General features: G+C 44.9%; 1 protein-coding gene across 4 annotated transcripts in view; it reads left to right on the top strand.

Annotated features, from left to right (window-relative positions):
- The window catches only part of RGL1 (ral guanine nucleotide dissociation stimulator like 1), a 263517-nt gene extending 252228 nt beyond the window's left edge, over nt 1-11289 (top strand). For 2 of the 4 annotated variants that reach the window (XM_008074430.2, XM_008074431.2), the window contains 3 exons: nt 189-443; nt 6214-6328; nt 8880-11289. In XM_008074430.2, the coding sequence (XP_008072621.1) occupies nt 189-443; nt 6214-6328; nt 8880-9067 (558 nt within the window). In that variant the 3' untranslated portion in view covers nt 9068-11289. The remainder of the gene's footprint in view (nt 1-188; nt 444-6213; nt 6329-8879) is intronic. The other 2 variants (XM_021707212.1, XM_021707213.1) reach the window with 2 other exon arrangements.

The following is an 11289-nucleotide window of genomic DNA, read 5'->3' on the forward strand; positions in this document are numbered from 1 at the left end:
TTAGTCCCACTGAGTCACTGGTGAGGTTGGGGGGTGCTTGCACCAGGGACAAGATGCATGCATGCATGCTGTGGGCTGTTGTGGAGGAAATATTGGTCTCGATAACTACCTCTGCTTTGAAAGTTGCAAAGCCTGCAGTTGGCCAAGGTTCTGATCTGTTTCCTTCTGGGGTGTGCTTGCTCTTCCAGCTCTCCGAGTCTTCCTCCTCATGTTCCTCCATCCATTCCATGGACACAAATTCCTCAGGGATGTCGTCCTTAATCAACCCCCTCTCCTCCCCTCCGTCCTGCAACAACAACCCTAAAATCCACAAGCGCTCTGTCTCTGTGACGTCCATTACCTCGACTGTGCTGCCTCCCGTTTACAACCAACAGAACGAAGACACCTGCATCATCCGCATCAGCGTGGAGGACAACAACGGCAACATGTACAAGAGCATCATGGTGAGGAGCGGGCTTCCGTGGCAATCGCCACCCCACATACACACGATAGTAGCATATGCGTGCATGCGCTCACACGAAATGGGTATGTCTACATTCCAAGTCTCCTTGGTGTAGATGAATGGTGTATTTATATAAAAAGGTATCCACTAACAGTGCATGTAGGATATCGTTCTACATCTTAAAGAATGCTAAAATGTATTCATTCGGGTCAGTATCACTCTTTAAAATTATCAGTCTGGGTGACTGTATAAATGTATTCCGGGGAAGAAACCACTGCTTGACACCTTCTTGGAGTCTTTCTGTGGAATTATGTCTGGACTTAGCGTTGAATTTCCACACATTCTTAGCAGTGCACTCTCTGGAGGCAACTTTTTGTCCTTTAACCATTTGGGACCAACCTAGTTAATTAAGTAGATGATCAAGCTGGTGACATAGGTTGGGTCAAGTAAGGAGCTGTGCTTGTGAAGAAAGGATACTGAACTCATTGAGCTTCTTGTAAAAACTGTTTAAGGATAATTGCAAAAATGTTTTTAATAATGGCAGTCTTGTGGAATACAGACAGAGAGCTTCTCATGGCAGTTCCTTGGGTGTGTAAGGCCAAGTATGTTTGTTACAAGAATAGACTCCTTAGTTTATAGGGGATCATATATTGAAAATCAGCTTCTCCGTTGCAACACAGTCCTACCACTGATTTCATGTCTCCTCATTTTCCTCACACGCCCCTTTGAGGGCACGCGGAATATGGCGTAAGTGGTGTGGAGGCAGAGTCTTTTAGTGTTACAGAGAAAAGCTTTCCCGGGCATTTATTAAATCAACAAAATATTGAATGTGTGTTGCGTACTGGTCCCTGGACCAGGCTCTGAGGATGGGCAGATGAATGAGACATTCCTGGCTTGAGGAACTTCGCATCAGAAAGGGCCTGGGACCCACACAGAGGAGTTTGTGTTCATCCTGTGGGAATGGGAACCTTTTAGGTCGTGGTCAGTCCTGCTCGTCAGAGAAGTGACTGGCATTGTGGAGGCTTGTTGCCGGAGTGTGGGGTGGATCAGAGGCAGGGCAGCGCGTTGGGAAGCTGCTGGCATGTTCCATGTAGGGGATGATAAGGGCTTAGTTGATGGTCACATGGCTAGAGACAGTAGGGAGTTGGAAAGCTTTTTATGAGGCAGCAGCACCGGAGCCATTTACTGCGTCACCAGCCTTTGGATTACCGTTGTGGGATGAGGAGGAGGGAGGACTAGAAGCTGTGCGGGCAGCTCGGTGGCTGGTGGGTCTGTCAAGTGAGATGGGAAGAACCAGAAGAGGGGTTTCAGGGGCATTTAAATCAGAGGTAGCTGAAGGCCATCCAGATGGCATTGTCTAACAGATGGTCAGAAGTATGGGCGGTGCAAGGCTGGTGCTGGCGTCAACTGCTGGGCGTTGTCTGGCCCCACAGGGTGGATCTGGTCCTGCAGGATGAGGCAGAAGTCAAGTGGCCACAAGGAAAGGTCTGATAAAGGAGCCCCAGAGAGGAGGAAGAGCTGCTGGGAAGCCCAGGCCGCACAGTGTTGTTATGCTTCACTGTGGTCTGTTTGCCTGTATATCACTCTGCGGCGTCTCTGCACTCAACAGTGATGCTTTGGGGCATACCTGGTCAGATCAGCTCTGTCTTGGGGAACCATGGAGGGTATTTTACAAAAGCCCCTCCTGCCCGGGAGGAGTCGGGGTTGTGTGTGCTGTCTAGTGTCGAGAGGGTGCTTCATAGAGGATTCCCTGCCTGCCCAAGATGCCTCTTTCCTCAGCATGCCGCTGCCCTTGAGACAGTCACACCTTCTACCAGCCTTTCCCATGGCCTTTGATTTTGCTCCAGGTGACACCACTCACCTTTCAGAAAAAGTCTCCCAGCCGCCTCACGGGCTCATTCTGGAGAGACACACACTGGTCTGGTGGCCTAAAGAGAAACTGCTCCACAGGAATTCCCTTGGTGAAATTATTGTGGCTGTGTGCTGTTTACTGGAGGGTGGAAATAAATCAACCAGGTTCAGCCGAGACTAATTGCTTTCAAACTTTTGGTCTCATGACCCCTTTATACGCCGAAAAAATATTGACTATTCCAAAGGGCTTTAGGCTATGTGGATTGTAGCTATTGATATTTACTATATTAAATACAAAAACTGAGAAATTTTCAAAATGTTTATAATTTCATTTCAAATATAATGAACACATTGCATGTTAATTATATTTTTAAATGAAAAATATCTTTTCTTTTTTCCAAAGATGATTGGGTGAGAAGAGTAGCATTGCTTTACATTTTTGCAAGTCTTCTGGAATCTTTGTTGAGCTCACAGTGAAACTGGCTTTGTTTTGTTTTTCCTGTGAATACAGAGCATTGCAGACCAATGACTGTAGTATAGTTAGGCACCACTGCACTGATTTATGCTGTTGCTTTTGCAGTAGTAACACAAATGTAAATACAAGTGAACAGATAAACAGCATCTTAGTATTATTATGAAATTAATTTCAATCTCATGGATCCTCTCAAAGGTCTCAGGGACCCCAGGAACCATAGATTATACATTCATGGAGAACCGCTGGCCTTTAGAAGACTTCCTCTGTGGGAAAGACTAATGTCCCTTGAGTCCAGGTTCTTCCACAGAAAGTAGGACAGGCCAGATGTGTGGCTCAAGCCTGTAGTCCCAATACTTTGAGAGGCTGAGGTAGGAGGATTGCTTGAGGCTTAAGTGAGCTATAATCACACCACTACACCCCAGCCTGATTAACAGAGAAAGACCCTTATCGCTAAAAAAATAAATAAATAAAGGGGAAACAACATTTTAACTCTTGTGAAGTCACCTCCTCAATGACCACGGGTAAATGTCTTCCTTCTGCCACCATAGCCATCACTTTCTAGATGATCTTTCCCTCCATTACATCAACCTCAGAGGCAGTCTCCCGAGATCCCCTCTCCCAGGGAATACAGCACTGACAGTCATGGGAAGGCACAGGAAGGTGACACCCATGCGTCATTCCATCCCTGGCCATTCAGTGCAGTGGCTGCTGGACACTCGTGGACATTGACATGAGCTGTGAGAGTAAAATGCACACCAGACTTTGAAGGCTTAGTATAAAAAAATGCAAATGATCACCTTAGCACTTTATGTGTGATTATAGGCTGATATAATATTTTGGATGTATTGAGATAAAATATCACTTTAGAACACTTTTAAAATGTGGCTGCTAGAAACTTCAGTTTAGACACGTAGCTTACATTCTACATCTGTTGGGCAGCACTGGTTCGTTGTATCAGTACTGGGAGGCATGATTGAGCTGTTACTATTACTTGTAATCATTGGTTCCCTTCAGTAGCTTTTATGGTACAAAGTAATAAACCCATGAGGAAAGCTCTTGTCCATTCCATCGCCATGTGGATACACCTGGGGAAGTTTAAGGCTAAGAGAAGGCAGGCAGCCTGGCTGTCTGGTACAACTACACCTCGGCCTCACCTTTGTCCCCAGATGCTGTCCTTTCATCTTTGGCTTTCTGCTAGTAGGCCCGTTGGACCCTGCTGGGGGACTGTTTTCTTTAGGCTCTCAGGAAACATTTTCCTCTTTCAGAATTTTGTGTGCACCTATTTTTTTCTTGCAAATGAATATGCCAGATGTTTTGGCAATAGACAAGTGAACAGAGCCCTGTTGCTCACAAGGACCTCATTGTAATGCATGTTGTTCATCGAATCCCAAACACCAGCTGCTGCCCCAGATCAGAGGGAGGGATCCAGGCACTGCCACCCTTAACTCACAGCGGAAGGGTTTCCTGGAGGCCGTTTGACTTTGTATGTGCGTGGGGCTCTCTCTGTCGCCCTCTTGCCTCTTGTGGCAACAGCTTTTATTTTTAAGTAAGAATAATCGGAGTTTTCATCCACTTCTTTCACGTTTAAAGAAACCACCCAAAGTAAGGCACGTAAGCCCATCTCATTTTCCTGTTGTTTCGAAGACCCTGCAGGCAGCTGGCTGGTGGCAGAGGTGACAGGGAGAAAATTGGAACTGGGGAGAAGGGAAACCTTTCCTTGTGGCTTTAAAACACTCAGAAACTGATTTTTGTTAAAGCATAGTTTGCATACAGTTACATATTACATCTGAAATCTTCACTTCTTGAGTTTTAATAACTGTTTACATGTGTGTAACCACCATCCCAAACATAGGTAAATAACATTCTTATTCTGCCAACCAAATTCCCTTGTGCCCCTAACACTCAAGCCCTCCTTAACCTTGAAGTTAGTTTTCTCATGCCACAGATCAGGTTTTCCTGTTTTTAAAAGAATAGACTCCAACAATATGTAATATGTAATTTTTTTTTTGATTCAGGGTTTCACCCTGTTGCCCAGGCTGGAGTGTAGTGGTAGAATCACGGCTCACTAGAGCCTCAACCTCCTGGGCTCAGACGATCCTTCTGCCTCTGCCTCTGAAGTAGCTGGGACCACGGACACATGCCACTGCGCATGCCCAGCTTATTTTTCTATTTTTTTTTTTTTTTTTTTGGTAGCGACAAGTCTCATTATGTTGCCTGGGCTGATCTTGAACTCCTGGGCTCAAGCAATTTTCTCGCCTTGGCCTCCCAAAGTGCTGGGATTACAGGCGTGAGCCACGGTGTCCTGCCAATATGTAATTTTGTGCCTGGTTTCTTTCTTTTTTTTTTTTAAGTAGGATTTATTTTATTTTATTTTTTGAGTGGGAGTCTCACTCTGTCACTCAGGCTGGAGTGCAGTGGCACACTCACAGTCATTGCAGCCTCGACCTGCTGGGCTCAGGTGATCCTTCTGCCTCAGCCTTTTAAGTAGCTGGAACTACAGGCACATGCTACCATGCCCAGCTAGTTTTTTGTTTTTGTTTTTGTTTTTTATGTATTGTAGAGATGAGGTCTTGCTAAGTTGCCCAGGCTGGTCTTGAACCCGGGGGCTCAGGCAATCCTCTCACCTCGGCCTCCCACAGTGCTAGGATTATAGGCATGAGCCACTGTGCCCAACCTAAAGTAGAATTTATTAAGACAGAAAGCTCCCACAATAGGAAGGGACCTGAGAGAAGGTCATCCTGTGCCTGGTTTCTTTTGCTGAACATAATGTTTTTTGAGGCTTATCCACATTGTTGCATGTGTTGGTTCTTAGTTCCTTTCCACTGCTCAGTAGTATTCTGTTGTGAATATGCTGCAATTTCTCTATTCATTCTCCTGTTGGTAGGGATTCAGATTGATTCTAGTTTTTAGCTGTTAAGAATAAGTCTGCTGTGAATGTTTGTGTACAAGTGTTTTGGTGGACATAGATTTTTATTCTTCCTGGTGAATACCTACGAGTGAAATTGCTGAGCATAGGGTCTCTGTGCCTTTTGAAATGGACAATAGGCAGAACTGTAGCCATTTTTGCCTCACAGGTCATAACCAGTGCTAAGATGCTGTTCACCATGTGGGATAATTTGGGCTCAGAACTGGTAATGCTTGACGGTTTTTACATGTGTATTCTTTGACTGGGCCTCTAACCAGTGTGGGGGAGATCGACAAGGCAGATATTTCTCCATTTTAATAGCGGAGGACACTGTGACTCAGAAATAAGGCAACTTGACTGTCATCTTTTCTACTATGGATGGAGCCATGACTGGAACCCAGTAGTCATTCTCATTCCATGCGTCCATTCTTCCCGGAGAGGCCTGCACAGCACAAGACAGCAGAATAAGAAGGTCAGGGAAGCTCTCAGGAAGCATACACAAAGCTAAACGCTGGACAAACCCATCTGTTGTCTTTGCAGTTGACGAGCCAGGATAAGACCCCTGCCGTGATCCAGAGAGCCATGCTGAAGCACAATCTGGACTCGGACCCGGCCGAGGAGTATGAGCTGGTGCAGGTCATCTCGGAGGACAAAGGTGGGCCGGGTTCCTTCTTAGGGCAGGGTGTTCCCCACCTCCAACTCCTGTTGGTCCTGCGGTTTTGCTGAGTGTTTCTTCTGCTCAAGCTTTATGAACTCATCCAGAGTTTTCTGGACGAGGTCTCTCCCCATGTCAGGAGGTGGGAGGGGAGTCTGTTGGGTTTTACAGATGGCCACAGGTTTCCCTTACCCCATAATGCATTCTTCAGTCATGTGGCGAACCTGAGACACAGCAGTTCCTATCATCATTTCTCATTGTTTCAGTTAATCACTTATGAGAGGTTGCATCTTTATTCATGACCAGCCTTCAAATGGCAAACGCCTCTAATTCAGAGGTTCTTTTTCTCACAATAATTGAGACTAAGAGCTGGTGATCTGGGAAAGGCCTTCAACAAGCCTGGGAGCACGTCATTTAAAGAAATCCCTGTCGTGAAGACTGTGCAGATAGTCAGTCACCCCTGAATGTATCTGCTTGCTCATTTGAATGGGGGTTGTGTTTGTTGATAGGAGGAAACAGGGTGACAGATAAGCCTAACTTGTCATGCTATAGAAAGTGACTCTGTCAGGAAAGTCTCTTCAAATGCAGGAGCAGCAAATATTGTTGACCGAGGCCAACCTTTTTTGCTGACAGACTCCAACCATCGCACACATCTTATGTAGGGCTCTGTTCACCAGCAAGCAGCGCCCCCTACCTGTGAAAGGAAGACTTACACAAGCTGGGCTATGGGACCAGCACATCACCCAGAGCTTGGAGGAGAGTGGCTGAAATTAGAATAGTACCTTTTCCTAGAGATGAAAAGCTACAGCCTCTGAGAAAATCCCTTTTCAGCTTCCTCTTAGACATTTTCTCACTCACTCAGCTGAGCCCCAGGCCGTAGGGCAAAACTTCCTGAGTTATAACCTCTAAATGTAGTTGTAGTTAAAATTCTAAGCCCCAAAAGTAGTCTCGAGTTTTACCACATTGCCTGTAACACAGCACTAAGGTGAGGTCAGTAGGTCTAAAAATCCAGAAATCTCAAGGTGCAGCCTAGATCCTGCTCTGCCCACCAGGTATGTGGTCTCAGGCAAGCTGCTTGACCTCTCTGGGCCTTGGTTCTTAAATAGTTACATGGAGACAGTGCCCCACTGGCTTCTAATATGTCACAGGGTGATTCATAGATAACAGGAAATATGTACTGAAAGGGTTTTGGGAAAGAACTGAGTGATCAGTAACTGTGAGAAATATTGTTACCGAGCTGGGAATATGTGGGCAGGAGCATGAAGCCCCTCGAGGGAGTTGTTCTTTAGGGACTGTTAGTATCACAGTTACTTAGAACCTGAACACAATCAGCCCTGCTGCAGGATCTCAGCATTTCAGGTTACCTCAAGGCTCACTTTATCTAGGCCCACAACCGGAGGCATCCCTGATTATCTCCTGACCACCACAAGGCTAGACTTGAACATTTGACCTTTTCTTTTGTTTTTAATCCCATTTGTTTTTTTTTAAATACCCATGACCCCTGCATGCCAAATACTATACACTTTCTTTTAAAAACAAAAGTGAATCAAAGTAACTGATAATTTCAAGACGACAGATATCCAGGTGGGATCATTGAAGTTATTTTTATTGAAAATAAAAAAAGAAAATAGTTGGAATGTTAGCACACTTACACTGTCTTAAGCTGAATGCTGTTTAATATTAAAGTACAAGTTCTGAATGAAGCAGTGACTCAAATGGAAAAAAACGCTGGTTTAATGTGAGATTACTTTAAAAAATTATTTGATGTTGTAAGTAAAGTGTTCTGGAATGTTGTAGATTTTCTGATCTTTCCACGTCATTTCATTATCTTCATCTTTGAGAAAATCTACATAGTGGAGTAGGAAATGAACTCTGCAGGAAGAGGGAACCTGGGTTCCGATCCTAGCAGGGCCAGTCTCCAGCTGTGATCTTGGGATATCCTTTAGCTTCTCTTGGCTTCTGTTCCCTACTATACATTCTTCTAGCTTTAACATTCTGTATTTGAACATTTAGTTCATGGGTTGAATTTCTATTTAAGTATCACTCTGTTGCCCAGGCTGGAGTGCAGTGATATAATCATAGCTCCCTGCAGCTTTGAACTCGCACAGGTCAAGTAATCCTCCTACTTCAGCCTTCCGAGTAGCTGGGACTACAGATGCATGCCACCACAACTGGTTAATTCTTAAAGTTTTTTTGTAGAGATGGGGGTCTTGCTCTGTTGCTCAGGCTGGTCTCAAATGCCAGGCCTCAGGTTATCCTCCCGTCTTGGCCTCCCAAAGGACTGGGATTACATGCGTGAGCCATCATGCCCTGCACAAGGGGTGAATTTCTCAAATCGTTTTTGCACTTAATTTTTAAGATTGGGATTGTGAAGTTGTTGGAGCCAATTCTGAAGGTAGTGGCGATGGTCATTGTCTGGTTTAGGTGCAACATTCCAGGGACGAAGGGCCATGGTCCCAGCTTTGGATCTAGGCAGGATTTCTACCTACCACTGTCAGTCCTGGGCTGACCCCCACAAGCTGACTACCTTCTCCTTCCTTGTCTTTTTCAGAACTTGTGATTCCAGACTCTGCCAATGTCTTTTATGCCATGAATAGCCAAGTGAACTTTGACTTCATCTTACGCAAAAAGAACTCCATGGAAGAACAAGTGAAACTGCGTAGCCGGACCAGCTTGACGTTGCCCAGGACAGCTAAACGGGGCTGCTGGAGTAACAGACACAGCAAAATCACCCTCTGAGGGGAGGGACCGTGGCCCCTCACTTGCCAACGGCAGAGTGTGGCTGAGGACAGGCTGTGATGATTGCAACTACCATCCAGTGTTAGAGGATCACGGGTGAAGTCGCCGATATTGAGTGCCTGTGGTGTGCAAAGCACTATGGTAGGCACTGGGGCGAAATTGGAAAGGAATTTGGTGGGAAAAGGATGAGCGATTCACTGATTCTCTTTGACTTATTTGAGACAAGTGCAAAATGATTCCCGTTTATAATATATATGCACACATATGTGGTATGTATGTGTATATATATATATATAAATGTATAAGAGGGACTTTATGGGAGATTCTGGACTATGGAAAAACAGATTTGCACAACGGCCTAAGAAGTTGAGGTCACTTTTTACAGGGAAGGAGAAGGAACTAAAACCCAGGCTCACGTCTTCCAAGCAAAGGGGATCAGTCCTGGGAATAGAGTGCCCTTTGTGCCAGTATTACAAGAAGTCCAAACTTTATTTTTTATAAGGGGAGAGGATGACTTTCTCAATCAAGTGCCACCAGATAAAAAACAACTGCAGAGGCTGGAACTGCCACAGGCTGAATGAAGGACCACTCTGGAAAGGGTTTGGATGAGTCGGTGGCTTCTGACCTCTGCCTGCATTTGCCACTTTCTGCTGCCCCAGAAAGGCCAAGGGCGCTCAAGAGCCCCGTGTGCCTCGCTGGCCTAGCCATCACGACACCTCTGCGGTCGACACAAGCTCATTGCAGTTTCTGGCAACCCCTTTGTGTTTCTTTTTAACCCCTAACAAACATATCATAATCATTATTGCACAAATAGCTGTGTTCTTTGGTAACCTTCAGCCAGAAAAGAAAGCACGAGAGAATGGCAGCTCCTTTGGACCCTGATCTGTCTTGGAATGTCACGACTTCGTTGCCTTTTCTGATTGCCTTTTGCATGTACAGCTGTGTGTCTGGAGTCCTCTGCCATCTGGATCCTGGTACCTCCATATTATGTGCAATTTGTTCTCAGGTGTGGAAATTTCTACTGCGATTGACTACATTTGATCATTTTGAGCCTGTGAAAGATTTCTGAACAGCGACTGCCCTGTGAATAGCCCCTTGGAAGACATTCCCTGTTGATAACGGCATCCGAATTTACTCTTAACTCTTATAGCATTACTGTGCCTAGTCATGTCATGGGGAAAGAGATGGGGCTACATATGTTATCTAAATCATTTCTCAGAGAGGTACATTCTTCCAGATGGAGTTAGTAACATTTTTTTTTCCAGGTCCCCACACTTGCTATCACAGTGTCATTGTTAAGTGACATTTTCTGTCTCTAGTAAGAACATTTCACTCTCCCATATCTGAGCTGTGCTGAGGTTTGAACTAAAAGCCATATGTGGAATATTGACATATGTAAGAAGCACTTTCAGAATGTTGTCCTTTTTAAGAAAAAATTCTGAAAATACCAGTTTTTATTCCAAAAATAAAGAGAACGAACCCGGAATATGAAGTGCAGATTGTAACATGGAGCTTTTTTTTTTCTCTCCTAATGCTGTTAAGACAGCTCTCAAAGGTTGTGTGGGTTTATGTTGCATAAACAGCCATGTGAACTCTGTAAGAAGCACCAGGGAAGGTTTAGAGATTTGTGGCAATGGACCAAAGAATGAGCCAGGAAGTCCTCTGATTTCCTCTCATCTTTCTATGCGACAGGACTGTGCATTGTAAGGACCGACTGGGGGTCAACTAGTTGAAAAGCACTTTCTTCTGTGTTCAAGGCATATCTGATTTGTGCTTCTGTGCTGGGTGGAGAGATGGCCAGGGTGGCAGCTGTCATGGAGATTCAAGTAAATGTAGCCTCAGCCTTGGTGTGCAGGTCAAAAAGAAAGCATAAAGCTATTGGCCTGGCTTAGTGTGTGACTTTCAAGACATACATGTTGTGCCCTGTGCTCGCCATGTGTATTTATACTGTATATGTAGAGTCTAGATTTATATACTGCAATGTAAAAATATATATATTTACCTTTTTTAAAGACAATGGAAATTCCAAATAGATGAAACATAGCCTCGTTTATTTAATGTCACTTTAAATGTCTGACACGTGTTTCCTGGTGGACAGCCGGGTCATGCTTCTAGCTGCTCGCATGCTTGTCTTTCTGCATCTCCATCATCTGTTTACCTTTTGGTTAAACTAATAAACTGGTTTGGGACTTGGTTGGCTTGTGCTGCCAGACCCAAAGGGA

The sequence above is a fragment of the Carlito syrichta genome, unplaced genomic scaffold, assembly GCF_000164805.1.
Source record: "Carlito syrichta isolate Samal-C Ts95f unplaced genomic scaffold, Tarsius_syrichta-2.0.1 Scaffold316427, whole genome shotgun sequence".
Classification (NCBI taxonomy): domain Eukaryota; kingdom Metazoa; phylum Chordata; class Mammalia; order Primates; family Tarsiidae; genus Carlito; species Carlito syrichta.